This window comes from Sciurus carolinensis, chromosome 12, assembly GCF_902686445.1.
Source record: "Sciurus carolinensis chromosome 12, mSciCar1.2, whole genome shotgun sequence".
NCBI lineage: Eukaryota > Metazoa > Chordata > Mammalia > Rodentia > Sciuridae > Sciurus > Sciurus carolinensis.
Window position 1 is genome coordinate 89,195,727 of NC_062224.1, and position 22,478 is coordinate 89,218,204.

The following is a 22,478-nucleotide window of genomic DNA, read 5'->3' on the forward strand; positions in this document are numbered from 1 at the left end:
ACATGAATTTATAGAACTTTAAAACTTTAGCATTACACTTCATGTGATATTACAACAATTCCCATTTTATAAATTTAGGAACTGAGAAACTGAAGTTAAATGTCTCACCTTGTCAAGTTATGAGAACACATTGTACCAAAATGAAACTTTAAAAAATTTTCAGTTATGTCCTATCTTTGTTTTTGACTCAGTGGCCATGGCTGCATAATGTCCTGTTTTGTTGACCAAGTAACTCTCTTTGGCAAGAAAGTTTAAGATCTTTCTAATTGAGTTTAACTTCAGCTTCTTTGGTTCTAAGTTCTCTAATTTCCAAGTCTTTGACTTTTACCTCATGACACACTGTATTCATACCACATTGGCTTAACTTCTGCATGAAAACAGACTGAAGTAGCACACATTTGGATGAAAATCAGTGTAGCCATGTGTCATGTGTTGGCTGGGAGGCTTCCCCCAGAAGATGTGGTACAGTTCACTCCTGGACAATTCTGAAAGCCCATCCATTGTAAAACTTTACACCTCTTCTTGGTAGATCCCCAATATGAGGCAACAGAGCAGAGGAAGATGTATTAAGAAGTAAAAGTAAATAATCAGCATCAGATAGCCCTAGTCTGAATTCCAGTTTTGCCATTACCTACTCCTTGTGCTAGCGCCAGTATCTTCATGGATGAAATGCTGATGAATTTACCTGTCAGAGCTATGGCAAATACTGAGACAATGTTTACAACCTGCTTACCTCGTGCTTTGGTGCCCTGTGAATTAGCCCCTCCCTCCTCAGAGCTCCCCCACACTCCTGGTCTTTGAGGCCTGCCACTACACGAATGTGTACTAAAGTTAGTCCTTGGTTGTGCTGCAGTCCGTGGTATAGGAATGTCTGTTTCCCATATGTGCAGACAAGTGGAGCACTATCGTTTTGCCAGTTGACAAGGCTATTTAGCAGGTGCACATGTCTGAACATTCCTGAATCAGGAGGGGGCAGCTCTGGATTTCAGAGAGCATTAACCAGGCCACAGCTGGAGTGAGGCAAAAGCCAGGAGCATCAACTTGAGCTCTGAATTTGCAGTCTGAAACGATGGGAAGCCACCTCCTTGTGCACACGATGTTGTAAATACTACAAGTCGAGGTACCTTTTCAGGTACTTACTATTTGGGAGGCTGTAACCCGGACACCTTGGAGCCTGGACTGGACACAGAAGGGAAGCTGGTTGGTCCAGGGCTGAGGACACAGGGGGCACCTTGCATTCTGGCTCGGTTGCAAAACGGTACGTGAGCAGGCGCCCGCACACCCCCTCGCCCCACTGGCTGCCTAGGGCGCCGGGATCCCGGCTCCCGTGTCCTCTGCAGGCTTGGGCCCTGGGGCGGCGCGGCCCAGGTGAAGCCGCCGGGCGCGTCCCCGCGCGCCCCTTCCCCCTCCCGGCGACTTCCTGGTTTGTAGAAGGTGCAGGAGTCGCTGTGGGCGGCCCGGTCGCAGGAACTAAGAGGCCCCAGCTTTGGTGGCGGCGGGGGCGGCGGCCGGCGGAGACGGGGGCGGCGGCCACGCCGCTCTGCTGTCACAGAAAGGCTCTAGGGGTGGGGTGGGAGGCGGGGTAGCTCCGGGGGCGCCGCGACATGGGCCCACCGCCACCGCCGCTGTGAGTAGCCTCCTTGGCGGTGGGGCGGCCGGCGGGGACGGGGGCGACGCGACCCTCGAGCGGAGGGCAGCTGGCTTCCAGGCCGGCCGCGGGAGCGGGGCGGACAGCCCCGCAGCGACATGTAACCATGGACTGCAGGACCAAGTGAGTGGGGACCCGGGGCGCGCGGGGTGGGCGTCCCGCGGCGGCCCCTCCCGGCCCGAGTGCTGGCCGCGCGCCGCCCCCAGCCCGGCCCGGCCGGCTCTCCCGGTGGCCCAGCGGGCGGCGCGGGCGGGGACGCGGGCGGGCCCGGAGACCCCGCCGCGGGCGGGACGGCGCTAGGCCGCAAAGCCTGCCGGCCCCGCGTCGCGCCGGGCGGGGTCCGCGTCTGCCCCTGGCCGCCCCGGCCGCGCCGACGCCCGCACCCCGGGGTGGCCCGACAGCCGGGCCGCGCCGACACCCCCCGCCGTGGGCTTCTCCTCCTCCCGCGGGTGTCAGACTCGACTCCTCCACCTCCGGATGGTGCGAGGTGGCCGGGAGGGAGGCAGCCTTGAGGTTAAGCGGTTATTATTTAAAGTGCTCTCCTAGCATTAAGATAACCGTTTCTTGAAGCTGTTTTTCAGTTCTGACTTTGATGTTTTCTTCTGCTGTTTCTTCTTAGAAAATTAAATGGGTCTCTGATGCTCGTTTATTCCGGCATTGTGTATATGTGTGGTGCTAGCAAATGGGATTTCTGTGCCAAAGTATTCATCAATGGCTGTTTTACTTCTGCAGATTAAGTAAAAAGCCATTTGAATAACCATGGTGGCCTTTTCTTCTGGGAATCTTGGAAGCATGAGTTCTTTATTTTTCTCCTGAAACTTACTTTGGAAAGAATTCCCTCTTTTACTTCCCTCCCTTCAAACTCTCCCCTCAAATGAAAATAATAAATATCATATATATTTGTATTGTTGTAGAAGGCCTTTTTGATGTCACAGAAGTGTAACCGAATCAATATTTAACTTTTACACCTAAGAGATTATAAATAATACTAGAAAAATAGAGAAACTATGTAATTTAGAATTATTATCTTCAATGTTTGACACCATGGTGGGTAGGGTGAGTAAAAGAAGGACACTTTTTGACATATTGTGTTACCAGGAAGGTAATTACCTGAGTGTGCCTTATTTTCATTGAACCAAGTTAATAGTGGGAGGGCTAAGAAAATGTATATTTGCAAATTAATTTATAGATCTTGTCACTTCCCATGATTCTAGATACATGTAAAGATTTTTTTAAATTAATGTTTATTTAGAAGTGAGAGCTGGCATTAATTTCTTGAGGGAAATACATATTAAAATTGCCAATGTACAAAGATACTAAGGTCTTGGCCAGGGGTACCTGAAATATGTATATTGGCACTTCGGCATTGTGGTGTCACACTTTGCTGCTGATGGGAAGAGAAATTAAAACCAATGTTTTGAAAAAAAAAGTGGCTGAATAGATTTCAGTTCACTTTTTTGAAATTTAACCAATGGTTAAATGTGTGAGAAGTTAGTTAAAATGTCAATAAATTTTGAATGAAGAATTTACTGTTCCTGGTGGGAAGCTAATGTGGAGGTAGATATTCATTTTCCCCAAAGATAATACATATAAAGTGGATCTTTTTGTTAGCTTTGGAGAGTATGAATAGTTTGCTACCATAAACATGTTTAAGTACAGTAAGTACAGCTCAAGAAGAGCATATGCAAAGTACCATGTTTATACAGCATTATAAATATTACATGGCAATAGCAAGTGGAACCAGGTATTCATAGCAAGTCCTTTGAAAACAGGCCTGAGAACCTATGTTAAGATGTAGCAGGGTTTAAAGAGGATTAGGGATGCAGTAGCTTTCAAATTTTGATTCAGTAGGATCAAGAGCAATGCTTTGCATTTATACAGCACTTAATACTTTGTAAAGTGCTTGCACGTATTTTGTCTGATATATAATCTTCACAATTATTCTGTGATGTCAACAAGGCCCTTTGTAGGTAAGAAAATGGCCTTAGAGGTTAAACTCTGCCTCAAGTCTCTCTTAAGTTAGTAAACTGATAAAAGACTTTCAGTGTTATTTCTGTTGTTCTGCAGTCATACAGTTACATGAAGTGTATTGAGACGAACAAGATTAGTTTTAGAACTAAGAAAATATAGACACTGGAGATATAGCTCAGTGGTAGAGTGCTTGCATAGCATTAACAAGGCCCTGGATTTGATCCATAGCACTATATCCCTGGCCCCTAAAAAGATAAAAAGCAACACATAAACACACAAGCACACAAAAGCTTTTATACTGATGTTTATTTGTTATGGGAAATAAATATTAAAAAGTTCTTTTTTCTTTTAGGGAAAATCCAGAAAGAACCTTTGACTTGGTATTGAAGGTGAAATGCCACACCTCAGAAAATGAAGGTATGTGTGTTCTTCTAATTCTTAAAATACTTGATTGCATTTGTCAAAACAAGTGTTAATATCATGGACTGCTGGAGCTGCCTGGTAGTATCAGGGTAGTAAATACTACTACATGTGTATTCTGCATCAAGTGTCTCAAGTTCCTAGTAATAAAATAGATGCTAGCTCTTTGCACTGGAGTTGGAGAAATCAGGCGTGTTATCTGTGCAGCTTGAATTTCAAGCATGTGTTAAGCCTGTATAATTTTCAGTGCATTTTTAGCCTTCGTTGATAAAAATCATCTTTAGTAATGGTGAAAGAGCATGTCTTTTTCTTTCATTTGTTTGACAATTTAACTCCATTTTTAAAATGCTAGCACTAATGGGACCTTTACCAGTTTCCTGGTAATGTTTCTAGAATGTGAAAACAGACTGAGTAGCCCCTATTGATTTACTCCAGTAACATGGCATTTTCAGAGGGAGGTGACAACAGTGTGACATTATTTGGAAGGGTTTCAGCAGACAGTCTGTACAATTTCCTGAAAAGACGAGGGTATTTTAGTACTTTGACTTTTGTCAGTTTGTCCACCCCTTTTGTTATAGAATAAGTATGTTTGTGGGGGGAAGAGGGGCAGAAAAGGACAAGAAATATCTCTTTGCACTTAATTCTTTTTAGTGTGTCCATACGTGGCACAGTGTATGACTTTATTTTCTGTGCTCATAGACCCCAGATAGCATGGGGTTTTTGGAGACTAGTTGGCCATCTAAAGCCTTGGAGTAAACTCTGCTGACATTCTTAGTTTTAAAGACTAGCCAGCAATTACATACATAATGTGGACCTGCACACCTTAAAATAGAGGAGCCCAACCCAATTGTGGTGAAATGGGCATGGCTAATTTTAGGTAGGAAGTCACACACATTCCTGGCTCTACCAGCTCTGCCTGCTGTTCTTCTGGCCTGTTTGAATTACAGCTGTGATCAGGTGTGTCTACTGGCAAGGAGTGATGCTAAGGTTGCAAGGAGCCTTTTTTGATTAAAAAGGTTATCTTTTTTTTTTGTACTATATATAATAGTTTGTTGCATTCTTTCCAGGCCTGACCAAATCCTCTTTACAGAGTAGATACATTATATGGAGTAGATACTCTACATTATGTGGAATAAATTGTTTTTTTTCAGCTCTGATTTAAACTTATGCTCTATTTATGGTAGGAGTTAATGTTGCAAATACCAGATATCATTACCTGAGGTGTATGAAGTAATACTTACCTGAAATGTTTGTAAAATAGCCTAAATTCATTTATGTTTATGGAATCTCTATGATTTTGAATGCATGATTTTAAAATTGTAAAGTGGTCTTGATGAAAGGATGAATCTGCCTTATATAACAACTGATCTACGCATGTGTCACAGAGATTGTGACCTGCTATAAAGACTTTGCCCTTTGCCCTTTGCCACTTATCATGAGCTAATTATTCCAATATATATCTTGTACTTACAACTTTTTAATTGCCTTCTTGTGTTTTTTTTTTTTTTTTTTTGCTGTTATTGTCTAAATCACTACTTTGTAGAAATATATTTATTTGTATTTTAATAGCCTACCCCACGTGGTGAAATTGGAATATCATAATGGATAAAGTAAACAATTATGGCTTTTTCTGTAGGTTGCAGTTAATCTATTATATGTGGTTGATTAGCACAACAAATTCTGAAGATTTTTTTTAAAAAGCTAAACTGAATGTAAAAAGCATTAGTCTTTCTTTTTTTGATGTTGATTAAAAAATGAATATTTTAGGATCTAAAAAGTTGTAATTTTCGTGCCTTAAAAAGTAATGCCATCTATAATTGAGAGCTCTAAAAGTTAAATTTTATGTCAAAATGAAAGTTTGATGTTTTATAATATTTTATCAATTTTTTCCTTTATTACTAAATAAAAAGGGAAAATGTATTGAAATTATTTTAAAAATTATTGGACTATTCCTGTTTAACTGTCAATAACCTGTTTTTAATATGACTCTAAAATGTATACTAACTTATTTGAAATGGGGTAATTTTTTTGCTAACATGTAAATGAGCATGGATGAAATTTTTACATGGTAGTGGAAGTGGAAAACAAAATTTGTAAATTTAGATGCTTTGGGTACCAACATAAAACTGGTTTGAATACTAAAGAAACTTGAGTTCATTTAAGAGGAAACCAGAGATAGGTCATCAGTGATCCAGGTTCTTTCTGCATCCCAACTCTTCCACCCACAGAAATTGTGTCATTAGTAGGCTTAGATTCTTGTGACTATAAGATGGCCATGAGTAGATGTTGGAAGTTACCTTTGGTGTTCATGGCTGTAGAGGTGACAGACACTGGTTTTTTTATGGCTCTTTAGTTAGAGCCAAAAAGTTTCTTTCCTAAAATACTGCAGAAAACCTCTTGTTAGTTCTCAGTGGCCTGAATTATCTTGGGCATGACCATTCCTAATGTGCCATTGGCAGAGTAGGGGAAGGGCTGTGGCAAGACAACATAATTGGTTTACTGAATAGTTGGCAAGGAGATGTTTGGAAGCCAATTAAAATGTTTTTGGTAAGAGATTTGTCAGAACATTGCTTTTTTTCTGATGACTACTTGATCAAATAGAAAATAAGTTCAGGGTAGACTTGATTTATCCTAGGATTGAAACTCTCTTCACTTTTTGTGTATTTGGTATGCTTCTCTTATTCATTATTTAAATAGAGAAGTTTTGATTTTTCTCATATATCCTGAATAACTTAGGTCATAAGAATCTTTAGAGATAGGTTATTACTAAATTTTAGTTAGTAGTTTGAAAGGGTATGAGTTGTTCAAATATAACTTGATATAGTCAGTTGTGGTAAAATAGTGATCTTGACCTGGTCTGTTGCCACTTGGACTTGCTTCAAAAGCATTACATTGATTGTTCTGAGCCCAGCACATTTTAAAAATTGATTAATTAGCACCAGGGATGGAACCTGGGGTGCTTTACTACTGAGTCACATCCCCAGCCCTTTTTATTTTTTACCTTTGGTACAAGTTCTCTATAAATTGCTTAGGGTCTCATTAAGTTGCTGAGGTTGTCTTTGAACTTGCGATCCTCCTGCCTAGGCCTCCCAAGTCCTTGGAATTACAGGTGTGCACCACCGTGCCCAGCCACAACACATTTTAGAATACTGAAAAGTAACAGCTTCATAGGGAGTGCCTCACAAATTTAAAAAATCGTCATGAAAGGGGTTGCTAGTGTTTCTTATCATGTTTCCTGTGTGTTAGGAGAATTGGTTTTGGTGGTGTTGGTGGACTGCTTGTGGCATCTTTTAATGGTGGTTTCCCTGGCAAGATAACCTTAAGTAACTTGTACTTTAACTCATGAGAGTGAAGTGCCAGAATGTAGATCTTAACAGTCTTCGTGGTATATCTCCAAGCAGTTGCCCTCCTCCCTCTTCTCTTTGTTCTTCTCTATTTCCCAGCAGGCAGGGAAGTATAGCCAGAAGTGATAGCCACTCTTCAGTTCTAATAACAGAACTTATTGTTACTATGCTGCCTCCATTTTTCCCAACATGACAAGATTTAAGGGATATTAAAAGTAACCCTTCCTCAGTAGAGCTAGGAGATGCCTCCTCTAAAGGTTTCTCTTTTAGGCAGTGACTTTGAGACTGTAGCTTTATCTTTTTTATTCCGTTGATAGTTTGCTACAAGCAACAGAAGCAGCAAACAGTGGAGCAGCCCTTGCTGAATTTCTTACTCTGTTGGCACAATCTGTTTTATTTTTATTTTTATTTTTATATGATCTGTTTAAGCATCACAAGTCATAGGATACCAGAAATATTTATCTCTGTTTCACACACAAAGAAACTGAAGCACAAAGAAATTAAGAAACTTGTCCAAAGTACTAGTTTCAGGGTCTGTACTTTAATCACTGCTCTATTGCATAATGACCTCACATAATAAGCTCAGTGTGGGCTGTTTTATCATTGGAAGAAATATCAGAGTATATGCTATATGTGATGCAGGTAAGTGTTTTAAAGCATTAACATAGTGTTCTAAAATTATATTGAATCCAGTATAATTCTACCTAAAACAACTACCAAGTTTTTTTTCCTTGTGGTTATAGAACCTAACTCAGCAGAACAACCTCCTAGTCCTTTTTTTAAAAGAATTTATATATCTATATTTAATGAATCTTTGATCCAGTACTTCAATTTACTAGTAATCTTAAGCACATATGTAGCAAATCTTTTTTTTTCTTTATTCTTTTTTCTTACCTAGAATAATTTCCCTTAGGAATAAATCTTTTTTAAACAGACTTTCCACTTTGATCAGCTTATCCAATCTGTTGTCAAATTATCCATCTTTCTTTAAAATCTCTGGTTCATGTTAGCAGTTTAATGACCTTTTACTCTTCTTAAATCAGACTGTTAAGTCAAAGAATCCTAACTTAGCATCTCCTGTGCCCTGCACAGAAAGGCATTTCTTTTTTTATATTTTAATTAAAAATTTTTTTTCATACATATATATATAGGATAATAATTTCTGTCTCAGTCTACTCTCCTTCCCATCCTCACCTTCCCCTCACTCCCCTCTGTACAATACAAAGTTCTTTCATTCTTCCTTACCCTGCCCCCCTCACTGCCTATGGCTCTGTGTCCGATTATGAGAAAAAACATTTGACTTTAGGTTATTTGGGATTAGCTTATTTTACTTAGCATGATCTTCTCCATTTCCATCCATTTACTTGCAAATGTCATAATTGCATTCCAGAAAGGCATTTCTAAGCCCACTTTTGCATTTAACAATTTTTTTCTCTCTAGTGATAGTATTCATCCTAGAATTCAGAGAATTTTGATTCTGCATATATTTTAACACTGTTCTTATAGAAGTGTCTATTATAGGCACATTTAGTCATATAGATAATATGATAATATAGATAATATGACTAAATGTCTGTTTACCTGCTGAAATAAGCTCTTTGTGGATCATGTTAATTTGTATCCTTAAGAAAAAACTTATCACAGTTTCTGACCTGTTTAATGAATATGTACACAATTCTAGCCATTGAATTATTGAAATGCTGATTGAATTAATTAAATTAGTTCATGGAGAGCTGTTTGTAGAAGTGATCTTAGAGGCATGCTGACATGACAGTATCAGGGACATTCACACAAACCAAGGTCCAACAACCCTGGCATTTAGAAAGTAGAACCTTGGTGAAATGTTTAGGAGATGTTATGTTATTTTCCAACTTGGAAAATATCTGTGAGTAAAATGTGGTTACCATGATCATCATTTTTGCTCTAGCTTTGTGGTCATTAAAGTACTCTATCTGTATTGTTCTCAATCTAGATGTACTAAGATAAATTAGAGAAATCCACACTGAAAGGATAACTTTATATCCTCGTTTGTTGAAGAAAATGAAATTGTTTTATTTTCTCATACTCACCCAGTAGGAAGTGAGTTAATGCAAATTAATGTGATTCTTTTAGAAGCATATCATTGGAATATGCTGTTTTTGTTGCGTGCAGAAAATGGTTAAGCTTGTCTGTATTTTTATAGCTGCCTTCAAATGTAAAAAAGCAAGTCAGATTTCACTTTTCAGTGTTTGTTCATTACTTTGATAGGCATGTCACTAAGTTTTTATTTTGGTAATTGATTATAACTTGTCTCATCAGGCACTTTTGCGATTCACATGTTCTTTACTTTTGCTGCTTTAATCCAAAGTGACTTCTTGGCTTTGTATGTGGGTGATTCCCTCTGTTACATGTGAAAGGCTGCAGACCTCTGCTGCAGTGTTCTTCAGTGGTGTGCTAGCCCACTGCTGTCTGGCCACTGCTGTGTTGCCATGGTACAACAAGTTTGTTCACGTTTTTTCTTGGAATTTCTTTTTCTTGACTTTCAGGATAATATGTTCCTGACATACTTTTGATACAATATTCTCTCATTGGGAGATTTTTCTTATGTTCAAATAATATTCCTTCTTTTTTTTTTTTTCCCTTCATGCATTTACTTTTGACTTGCAAGTTGCAGGATAGTAATTTACCATTTACAATATACATTTTAGGGCTTATATATATGCATGTGTATTTATGTGTATATAAATATATATCTATTTATGTATGTATATGTGTACATATATGTGTGTGTGTATATGAAGTAGGCATTTTGGGGGTACTTTGAGCAGATGTTCAGGTTGTTTTAGATAACAATGAGAATATCACACTTAATTCCTTTGATTTTCAATCAGTTCCAAAAGAATACTTCTTGTAGGTGCAAACCATTACAATTTGGATCCCATTCTTGTGTTTGGACATGATGTGGAGTTACACTAGTCATGTATTTATATATAAGCATAGAAAAGTTTTGTCAGATTCGTTCTACTGTCTCTCCTATACCCATCTCTCCTCCATTTCCTTCATTCCCCTTTGTCCAGTGAACTTCTATATTTTCTCTCTCCACCCTCCCTTGTTATGGGTTAGCATCCACATATCAGAGAGAACATTTGACTTTTGGTTTTTTTGGAACCGCTTATTCCAATTAGCATGATATTTTCTAGTTCATCCATTTATCAGCAAATGCCATAATTTCATTCTTCTTTATAGCTGAATAATAATCCATTGTGAATAATATTCCACTACATTTTGTTTATCCATTTGTCTATTGAAGGGCACCCAGATTGATTCCATAGCTTGATAAATTGTGAATTGAGCTGCTATAAACTGATGGGCATGCATCACTGTAGTGTGATGTTTTTAAGTCCTTTGGGTATAGACCAAGGAGTGGGGTAACTGGGTCAAATCATGGTTCCATTCCACGTTTTCTAAGGAATCTATATACTGCTTTCCAGAGTGGTTGCGAAAGTTTGCAGTCCCACCAGTAATGTATGAGCGAACCTTTTTCCCTATATCCTCGCCAACATTTATTGTTTCTTGTATTCTTGACAGTTGCCATTCTGACTATAGTGAGATGAAATCTCAATGTATTTTTAATTTGTATTAATCTAATTGCTAGAGATGTCAAACATTTTTTCATTTTTTTTTTGAACATTTGGGTTTCTTTTTTTGTGAGGTGCCTGTTCAGTTCATTTACCTGTTTATTGACTGGGTTATTTGTCTTTTTGGTGTTAAGTTTTTTGAGTTCTTTATATATCCTGGAGATTAGTGCTGAATCTGAGGTGCAGGTGGTAAAGATTTTTTCCCATTTTGTAGGTTCTCTCTTCACATTCTTGATTGTTTCCTTTGCTGTGAAGAAACTTTTTAGTTTCATACCATCCTGTTGATTCTTGATTTTACTTCTTGTGCTTTAGGGGTCTTACTGAGGAAGACTCAATAAGACTCAATATGATGGAGTGTTGGGCCCACTTTTTCTTCTAAAATGCAGAGGATCTCTGGTCTAAATGCCAAGTATCTTGATCCACTTTAAGTTGAGTTTTGTGCAGGGTTCAGTTTCAATCTAGTACCTATAGATTTCGGTTTTCCCAGCACCATTTGTTGAAGAAGCTATCTTTTCTCCAATGTATGTTTATGGCACCTTTGTCTAGTATGAGATAACTGTATTTATGTGGGTATGTCTCTGTGTCTTCTGTTTCAATTCTGTTTTTATGTCAATACCATGCTGTTTTTGTTACTGTGACTCCGTAGTATAATTTAAGATCTGGTTTTGTGATGCCTCCTGTATTACTTTTCTTGCTAAGGCTTTCTTTGGCTATTCTGGGCCTCTTATTTTTCCAAATGAATTTCATGGCTGCTTTTTCTATGAAGAGCACCATTGGAATTTTAATGAGAATTGCATTAACTCTGTATAGTGCTTTTGGTAGTATGGCCATTTTGACAATATTAATTCTGCCCATCCAAGAATATGGGAGGTCCAAGGAAATGAGTTTTAATATTTAACATTAAAAAACGATTCCCACTTTCCACTCTTAGGTTTATGATACAGGGACATTATCTGAAGCTTAGGAGAGTTTTTGTTTGTTTGAATGTTTGTTTGTTTTGAATGTTTCAAACAAATAAAAAAGGATTGTTAAAGATACTTTTGAAAAACTTCTGAGATCCAGGTATTTCTATATTGTTTGGTTGAATGATTTCCCTATTGTTATATTCATTTTGGGTTAAGTTAGATTCTTAGTTTATATATGGGTAAGTTGATTTACTTCAGATGCTAATTTAATTTTATCTGTAGAAAGTGATGGTTCACATTCGTGTGTTAGGTTATTCATTGGCCTGTGGGATACTTACTAAGGGTGTTCCTGAATTGACTTTTAGAGGTATATGTGTAGGGGGTTGTGGCAGTAACACTTAGGATCTTCCATAAAAGTAGAATAATAGGTCTTGGAGTTCTCTTAGAACTTGAAGCACCTACTGCAACCCTTAGAGGGAAGTTGCTTCCATGCATTTTGCAGCTCCTGCAGCCCCTCTCAGCCTGTAGGTCCTGTTGTCATCTGCTGCCCTGTGGCTGCATGAAGTCCTGCTTGCCCCCAAGCACACTTACAAAGATGACCTCTCTTCTCAGCTCCTCAAATAGCAATTTCTTTAAGTGGGTGGGTGTTAGTTAGTATTTATCTGATTAAAGTAATTCACAGTGAGGTGGAACAACTGATAGAAAGCTCTCAAGGGAACATTTTAATTTTAAAAAAAGCCTTGTAAACTCAGACTAATTTAAAAAGTGCAGTTTGCCCTTATGAAAAGATCTCTAAATTAAGGATCAAATGTACCTTTAACTGTAAAAATCCTAGTTAGATTTTACCTTCTTTCTTTCCTCTATGTTGATACTCTGTAATTTTTGACTCAAGGCTTTAATAAGTATGTAAGCATACTTACATGAATTTCTCTTTTTTTTGTTTAAAATTCTTAGTTAAGGAAATAAAGCTGGAACATCATGGTTATAGAGCTTTATCAGTTTATTTCCTCTTATTAGGCTTCTAGTTAGGTGTTTTACAGAAATAGTAGTAAAACTATTTATTTGGTATTAATGTCAGGAAATATGCCAAGAGCCTGCATATCCTATTTATTTTTACTGCAGTCATAAGAGGTAGAGACTGCTATCCTTTCACAAAGATAAGAAATTGGAGACTAAGAAAGTTTAACTAGTTTGCCTAAATTCCACAGGAATTTCAGCCAGTTTCTATGACACTAGAGCCTGAGCTTTTAGCCATTGTGCAGTACCTCATTTCAAACAGTGACATTTTTCTAATTGTAATGAGATCTTTGGCAGCAGTTTTTGAAAGCCACCCATTTTAGAAAATCCCTGATAAATTCCAGGCTTGGCTAGAGTTGTTATGATATTTTATCAATTCTTAGCAGACACCCAAAGATCATGGGAAGAGGCCTAAACTCCACAGGAAACATTCAGCCCTTCCCATCATTCAGTGAATGTGTGTGAGTGAGTGCCAGTCTAGTCAGGTAACTCAGTTAGGAAGATGGCATACATACTTGAAGGGGGTGGTGGATGATTGTAATAGTGCCCAAAGGCTATTCTATGGCACTGAAGGAGGCACCTAGCTGGGCTGTGAGTGTGGCCTGTGGACAGTAGAGAAGCAGGGAGGCTCAGGAGTAGCTGTCAGGTGATGGATGGAGAGATTGGATGTCTTGGGTGTTAGGTGCTTTTCTTTCTCTAAGTTATTTGGAATGTTACTTTATATTCAGTGTGAATAACTAAGAGTGAAGAATATATTGCTTTTGCTGGAAATATTTACATCTAAAGGAGATCAGGAATTATTCTTGCTGATACAGTGGAACCTGACTTGGCAGGGTGTTGGGGTTAGTTTTATTTACTCAGCACATTAAACAGTGTCTGACTCATAGTATGTGCTTAGTGAATATTTATTGAAGAACTGATGAAGATGCTGGCTTTTAAATGAAAGGGAATTGTCTGTTTCCTCAATTGGTATTGAGGTTTTGACAATTACCACTAATTTCATCTTTAAGATTATGATAACATTATTAAGCAGGTGAACTTTGTGAAAGTGAAGCTACAGAAATAAAAGATACAAAAAGAAGTTGCTGAGTAATAAAACCTTTTGGTACTTGTGGCAGTTTTATTCTGTTGTGAACTAGGTTTTCATTTCCTGAAATATGCTGTCACTTGGATTTTAGGCTTGCAAGACTGAATTTCTTGCAGATTTTGGGAAGGTGTTTTGTATATGGATGGTGTTGTTCAGTGATTACTTGCTAAATTATATTCTGCTATTAAAATAATTAGAAAAAGATAGTTCTGTATTACCAATATCTGTTGAAGATTTCTTAAATCTTTTAATTTATGTAGAGGACTTTGAAAGATTGCAGTTTTTTAATCATCACAAGCAATGGGTGCTTTATTTGAAAGAACATTTTTAAAATAGAACTGTTGATAAACCACAAACGGTAACTTAGTAGGGAGAACTGGTGAAGATCAGCTAGAGCCTTTTCCTCTTTCAGTTCCTTCTTATTTATCACTAGAATCTGAAAAAAAAAAAAAAAGCCTACAGCTATCAGTTTAGTACATCTGATGGTCTTCTGTAGATGTATATGCTTCTAGAAATTAGTCATTTCAAAAATAATTTTGGCTTGGTTTGGTAGCAGAAATTCACTAGCATACGGGTGTGTTTAGTATTCAAATTTACATTAATTAATACTAACCTGTCTTAAAACTTTGTTACCTGAGTAGTTGTAAAATTTAGATGACTTTATTATGTTGATAAGATACTTAAAATTAACTTGTGAATTTATATAGAAAACACTGGTTGAAATGAAACCCAAATGAGTTAAGATGTGTTTTAATACACTGAAACACATTTCCTTGAACTATGCTGTCCTCTGTAGATTTTAGGCTTTTCAGGATGTATGCATTAAAAGTATTGTTACTCTTAAAGAAATGGACATAGAAGCGGTTTAGAATGGAGTTTTAAATAGTGGGTTATTAAAAAAATTTAAAAGCTTAAGATTCCAATGTATCTGGGGTGATGTTTGGAAGAAGAAATTGGATCATTTTGGGAGGAAATTTTTTCAAAATCTTGGTCATTTTTACCCTTTAAATAAATTAAAATAGTATTTTTTGTTTAGTATTTTACAAATAGCTAGTATGGCTAATTCATTTGGGTTTTAGAAAATGTGTGTTATCTTTTAAAAGTTGTTTATTACTGCAGGACTTGAGCACTGTGTTTTAAAAATTAGTGCATTATAGTTATACGTAATAGTGGGGTTCATTTTGATATTTTCATAATTTGCTCCATTTCAATCCCCATTACTACTCTTTTCCTATCCTCCTTCTCCCCCAGTTCCCTTCCTTTACTTTATTGACCTTCCTTCTATTAATCTATTTTTTAATTCTTACACGATAGTCGTACATAAACCAAAGTGGAATTCATTGCAATATATTCATACATGCCTATAGAATACTTTGGTGAGAATTAAGTTTTGAAGTCTTTGTTTTATGATGAAATGTATAATTTTGGTGATGAATATCTGCAGAGGAATCATTGGCAATAAGAGGTAGCACAGTTCCGTCAAGATTATGTATTGATTGTATTAACTGTGCACAAGTTTAGACATGTTAAAGAAGAAATTATAAGCTGAGTTTTGTAATATACAAATATTCTAGTTGCCACCTTTTATTAGTTACAATAGTGTTGTTATTAACATTGAATGTTTACTCTAAAAAGTGGAAATATTAAAATTGAATTGGAAGACAAAATTTGAATTTTTACATATTAAAAATATTTAGCTGAAGAGTTAAAGACATATTGTGATGCACATACACCGTGTGATGCTTAACATGTATCATTTTTTTCTAAATTTGGCCTTTGAGGCAGAAATAGACATCCAAAATCCCTTATAAAGCCATTGTTAACCCCATTTATTTACAGTTTATTCCATTTAGGAGATTGACAATGACCATTTGTTTGTACATGGACTTGGAAATAAGAAAGGATATAGCCTTAATGTTAAATTTTCTAACCTTAATCCTTGAATCATTTACTACTGCTTTTTTATTTATAATTTATTCAAAATAGTGGTTTAAGTGTTAAAAACATTTGAAGTCACTGAATGCTACCAAATCTCCTTCCCAGTCATCAGAGTGATATTAAAATACATTGAGGATATCTTGTAGTTTATGTTTTTAAGGTATATTAATTCTTAAAAATGTATTACTGTATTAACACATATGGTAAATAAATAACAAATTTACTTTTAAAACATTTTAAATATGATTAGAATTGATTTTTTTTAGATATTAAATCTAGTTTGGTCAAAATACAAAACTTATTTTTGTATTTCTGTTAAGGGGCATGTCAAAACTTAGATTCTGAGTTGAATCTAAAAGCTAGGTTTGGGGAAGAGTAGATAATGGGTGCTTTGCCTGGTTTAGGAGTTTGAGAGGTTAAAGGCAAGGGCAGCCCTCTCTGAGAGGTGTTTTCCTCCCACACAACTGTTTTTAACCTAGAGTTCTAGTTGGGAGTGTTGAGTCTTCTCCAGAGGTCTTGTTTTCTACCTTTGGAATCTCTGACCAGCATGGCCCAAAGGAGGCCTGCTAGTTGCATCATCTTGAGCCACCTACAGGAAGGTGGTGCATGTACCATCATTTTGTGATTTGTGATTTTTACCTTTCGATGTATTCAGTATTTATTCTTTCATTGATTAGACAGTTTATGTTTTACATTACTTTGAAATGTTTTAGCTTCTTTCATTTTTAATTGTACTTTGCTTCTTTTTTATTATATTAGCTTATTTTTGTTTTTTAAAATTTTTTATTCTTTTTAAAAATTTATTTAATGAAAAAATTATTCAATGAAATATTCTTTCTTGTTTGGAAAATGTTTTGCTCTTTCATAATCTGATATAATTAGCATACCCTTTGAGTTTTTTTTTTTTTTTTTTAGAAAAATAACTTTTTTCCAATGAAAAGACAAGGACAGTTAGTAGAGGAGAAAGACTAATGTAAAACAGAAACACACTCTATATTTATACTTATCCTTTGATTAAATATGAATAGATAATTCATTCTCTGTTTCAAAGGGAATACAAACAAATGGGTTAGGTGCCATGATTTTCCTTTACCTTTCCTTTATTTTTTTGTGGTGCTGAGAATCGAACCCAGTGCCTCACGCATTCCAAGCAAGTGCTCTACCACTGAGCCACCATCTCAGCCCACATGATTTTCTTAAAACAAAATCTGAAGTCTTCTTATGGATAAAATGGAATCTTTCCTGAGAGACATCATGGTGGAGTGGAAAGATACTAGACTAAGATTTCACTACTTATTAAATGTTTGACTTTCAAGTCCTTTAATTTTTCACATTTATAAAATCTTTGCACAGCATATCTGAAGATTTTTAAGAGTCAAGTACATATAATGGCATGAAAGTATTTTGTAAATTGCACTGTTAAACACTATCAGTACATAAACTTTAATTTTTACACTGCATTGTGCTTGGCTGTGTGAAAAAAAGGCATTATCACTTCAGCAGAAAGGAAATATCAGTTGACAAACTCTCCTGTTTTGATGTGTGTGATCTGTAGGAAAGGAATGCTTAAAGGAAGGTTGCATGGTAACTTCTGAGTCCCCTATTTAATATCACAGCAGTGTGAGGAACAAGGCTGATGGAAGACATTAACATATTTGAGGCTAATGAGTCAGTTTCACTTTGAAAAGAATATTTGGCAGAGAATGAGTTTGTAGCACAAGAAATTGATTTGTGTTTCATGTATACCTGAAGGTAATTTTATATTATATATATGTATATATTAGCTTAATCTTTTACAATATTTTTGGCACATCTGCATTTTGACTGTGACTGTCGTATGAAGTCAGGTATAGAATTTTTCCACTTGTGACTGATAGCATACACTTCAAGACTTGCAAGCTTCTAGAGGAATCAAGCAAGATTTAGACAGTATTTACTTCCTTCCTCCCCACTTCCCCTTCTCTGCCCTTCTTTTCCTTGAATTGAATCCACGTTGTTGGGCATGCTGGGCAAGCCCTCTCATCTCTGAGCTACATCCCCAGCTGTATGTCTTTTCTTTGGCACTTCTTTCTTCTGAACTTTTCACATACACAAAGTTGAACAGCAAAATGGGAGTTCCACAGATGTTTAAGTTCCACAAGCTTCTAAGAGTTAATACTAACAAGCTAGAAGATTATTAGAATGGGAATAGTGTTAAGGGTTCATGACTCTGAAGGAGTAAAGATGAGAAGAGATTAAGGGTGGCATTACACAAGCGTAGGGGTTCTCAAAGGACATATGAGTTGAGAGACTTGGTGCTATTGGCTGTGGGAGCTGTGTAAGCAGATAATGAGAACAAGTTGAGTAGTCCTCTGAAACGCTTGGTATCAGGTATGTTTGCCTTTGGGATTTCCTTTCAGATTTTGGAATGTTTGTATATACATAATGATATGTGGGGAATTGGACCCAAGTCTAAATACAGTATTCATTTGTGTCTCATATATACCTGAAGGTAATTATATTATATATATCATGTTATATATAATATATAAATGTTTTTAAAAATTGTTTTATATATAATAAAAAAATCTTTAAGCTTATATTTTATATATATAAAATAAATAAATATATTTACGCTTATGTACTCTTCTACAATATTTTTGACACAGCTGCATTTTGACTCAGTTATTTTCCATTTGTGACATTATGTTGGCACTCAAAAAGCTTCAGATTTTGGATTTTTGGATTAGAGATGTTCATCCTGTATTACAATTTGTGGATGAAAAAAATTACAGAAGATACAAGGCTATTCAAGTAATGACATTATTCTTATTTATTTGAATTCCTCTATAGTTTTCTTGAAAGAGTATGACATTTAATTTGGATTTAGAAATTATACTTGAAGCAAGATTCCTGTTAAGCAAGGTTCTGTCTCTTTTTATAGGTGATTTAATAAAGTTTATGAAATTTATATTTTGTCTAACTAATTTATTTGACTGTTCTTTAATTCCTTAGTTCTCAGTAATAGTGTTTTTTAACTTTATGTTATGACATGTAGAAAATGACAATAAGTATATGATGCTTTTGAGCAAATAGATTTCATGCAGTGGTATAGTGGTACCTGGCCTGGGGGCTCCTAGGATTAAAGAGGTCATTATTTTCTTTTTCTTACCCATTAGAATGACCCAGACTAGAATGTTTTCTTTATGGTGTTCTTGGTGAGAACCTGCCTTTTATTGACTATTATATATTCTAGAATAGGACTGCAGAGCTCAGAGTTAGGCTAGAGTTAGAGTAGTTTGGTTGTAGTTCTGACTTAAGCTTTCTGAACGTCAGTTTTGTCTTTAAAATGAAAATACTTATAATCTCTTCTCTTTCAACCATAAAGCTATGATGACCAATTAAGATAGTAAAGTACATGAATATGCTTTTGAACATATGATTATTTTAATTATGATTTAAATTTAATATTTTAATAATTTAAATATTTTAATGATAATTGAAGAAAACTGCAAGTACATGTTTTTCATAACTTTGTAGTGTATACATGTATGTATGCGTAAGTAAAAATGTGTCTGTATATTTAATATATAATGGAATAGTGTCATAGTACACCAGTGATGACTTTAGGAGGGAGAATTGCAAGACTTAACAATGACAATAAAAAGTAAATATTATGAGAGATGTGTTAAATTTATTACTATATTTCTTTCCATTGCAGGCTAAGTCCTTTTGGTAATAGTTAACTTTAATTGTGGGTTCTGGTAGTTATTACAGGTAATAATTTCATGGTCATCTATATTCACGCATTTTTAAAATAAAAAAGATAATACCAATAACAGTGACCCATTCTTACTGAAAGTCTGGATATTCATACCATTTTTTTTCTATAAGAAATAAAGCTACCTATCTGAAAGGATCTTATTCTAATTGTTGGAAAACATCTAAGAGTAAATAATAGCCTTTGGCCTTGCACACTAAAATCTACAGAGCATCAGGGGAAAATATTACTTCTATCAATCACAGTATTCAGTTCCTCAAATATGTAGGTAGACTCTGTGTTTAGGATAATTCCTAGCACTTTTATTGAGGAATTAGTATTTTACTATTGGTGAAAATGAGATTTTTGGTTTTACTCTGTATCTGTAATGTTCCTGTGAAATCTAACAGAACTTCATACTCTCACCATAGTGAGGCTCACCATTCTGATTATGTAGACCCATGAGTGTGGCGATCTTGTCCTGCCAAGAAACTTTTGATCTCCACTGCTAACTGAAGATTTTCTCAAACTGGGGCCTGCAAATTTTTGTGTTTAAAAGAGAGTCTGATCTCCAGGATGTATCCACATTTAATTTTTTTTTTTTTTTTTTTGGTACCAGGGATTGGACGGAGAGGCCCTTAACCACTGAGCCACATTGTCAGCCCTTTTAAAAATTTTTAAATTTTTTTTTTTTTTTTTCATGGTGCTGGGGATTGAACCCAGGGCCTTGTGCTTGCAAGGCAAGCACTCTACTACTGACTGAGCTATCTCCCCAGCCCAAAAAATTTTAAATTTTGAGACAGGTTCTCAGTAAATTGCTTATGGCCTCACTATAAGTTGCTTATGGCCTCACTATAAGTTGCTGAGGCTGGCTTTGAAGTTGTGATCCTCCTGCCTCAGCCTCCTGAGTTGCTGGGATTACAGGTGTGCACCTTCACACCTGGCCACAATTAATTCTAATATTCTAGATCCTTGATGATGTGGACTCAGATACTCATTCTAAACTTTACTTCATTGCCCCATATTTCTCAATACTCAAACAAATGTTAGGTAATCCTGCATAATATTCTTTCTGTCTAGAGTTACTATTATTTTCCATTTCCATATGGTCTATTTGTATTCATCATGAAAGTTTAGCTTTCAAATCCTGCCTTCAGGATAATATGTCAGTCCTCTCCCAAAGCATGTTAGCATATTAAACTTACTAAAGCAAGTCACAAAATTTGTTGGATGGTAATTCTTTAAAGTTTATGTTTGCTTCAATGGAAATTATTTAAAACATAGTTTTAAGTAACAACCTTCAAATCAGAAAATAATAAACGCAAATGCTAAAAAACAAGTTATTACTGTTAAGGAGCATACAGAGAAAAACATGTCTTCTTTCCCACCTTAGATCCAAAGTCCCTCACCACCCCTTTCTAAAGCATACATAGCTGTTTCTTTTATATTCACTCAGAAATTTTCGATGTATTTGTTTGCATGTTTACATAAATATCCTCTCAGACATAAATGGATGGATTTTATGAAGACTGTTTTCTCTTTGTCTTACTTAGTTTTCAGATTCTTCTAATCAGCACATAGAGCTCGAGTTGCTGCAAAGTATGCTGGTTCAGTGGCAGTACAGTGAGCTGGTTTAATTTTCAAACTTTTTTCCTGAGATTTTCTGTTGCTTTTCCATCTTTTAAGTTAATTTTTTTTTTTTTTTTTGTGGTGCTGGGGATTGAGGCAAGCACTCATCAACTGAGCTATCTCCCCAGCCCCTTAAGTTAATTTTGATGTGAATAATGTATTAAAATACCTGAAAGCTTTTATGCCCACTCTTCCTTTTTTTGTTAACATCAATTTTATAATCTGCAAATATTTATTGACTTTAATGAGTCGAAAATTTCACTTGCTTATCTCATCTATTTTCTCTTCATCATGATATGGGCACGTATTGTGAGACCTTTTTGCCATGAAAGTACACTTTGAAAATATAATTTTTTTCATTTATAGCATTTTTATTAATAGTGTTTTTCAATAGTAGCATTATATTATTATGAAATTTGGAAAATGTGAGTTCAGAATACATTTGTATGACCTACTATGTAACTTTGGGCAAATTACTTACCCTTTTTATATTTCTTTTTCCTCATCTATCATATGGAATTAATAAATGTCATTTCACATTATCAAGTTAAGAAACTGAAAAAAATTGCAAATTATAAAATCATATACAAATGTTATAAGACATTAAAACCAATTTATCATCTAACAAGGTTTTTCTCAACATTTTATCTAGAATAAGCCAAAATAGTATTTGTACATAAAAATTTCCCTTCATTTTCAACTTGTGCAAAATTGATTTATTTTTTATGGTAATAGTCAATAAAACTCTTAATGCTGCTTTCTCTCTTTTCCCATGTGTTTTGGAAATCATTTGGTAAGATGGCTTGTATAATATACTATATTTAACTTTTTAATAATGCCAGTTCTCTTCTCCATTTGTGAATACAGCATATTCTTTTTATTGAAAGAAATGTTATTAAATTCCTAAAGAATGATTAAAAAGAAAAAGCATGACTTCTGCCCTTAAAAGACATAAGACTACTGATTCTGCTTAGACTTTGCAATATTGCTCAATTTGCTTTCAGTCTCTCCTTGTTTGCTTTGTTTTCCTCCATTAACTCCACTTTTTTTCTCCAACTTTCCAGCTGGCCTTTGCATCATCTCAGTCCCATTTTCTTCTGCCCATTTGCAAGGAGCTAGTATTGTAGTCATCACCTCTTCTATCTCCCTTTCAGTTGTCCCCA

The 22,478-nt window shown here is 35.9% G+C and overlaps 1 protein-coding gene across 2 annotated transcripts in view; it reads left to right on the top strand.

Moving 5' to 3' along the window:
• Positions 1-1,595: 1,595 nt before the first annotated feature.
• Dennd1b (DENN domain containing 1B) overlaps positions 1,596-22,478 on the top strand; it is a 238,633-nt gene continuing 217,750 nt past the window's right edge. For both annotated transcript variants that reach the window (XM_047520713.1, XM_047520714.1), the window contains exons 1-2: positions 1,596-1,771; positions 3,972-4,036. In XM_047520713.1, the coding sequence (XP_047376669.1) occupies positions 1,755-1,771; positions 3,972-4,036 (82 nt within the window). In that variant the 5' untranslated portion in view covers positions 1,596-1,754. The remainder of the gene's footprint in view (positions 1,772-3,971; positions 4,037-22,478) is intronic.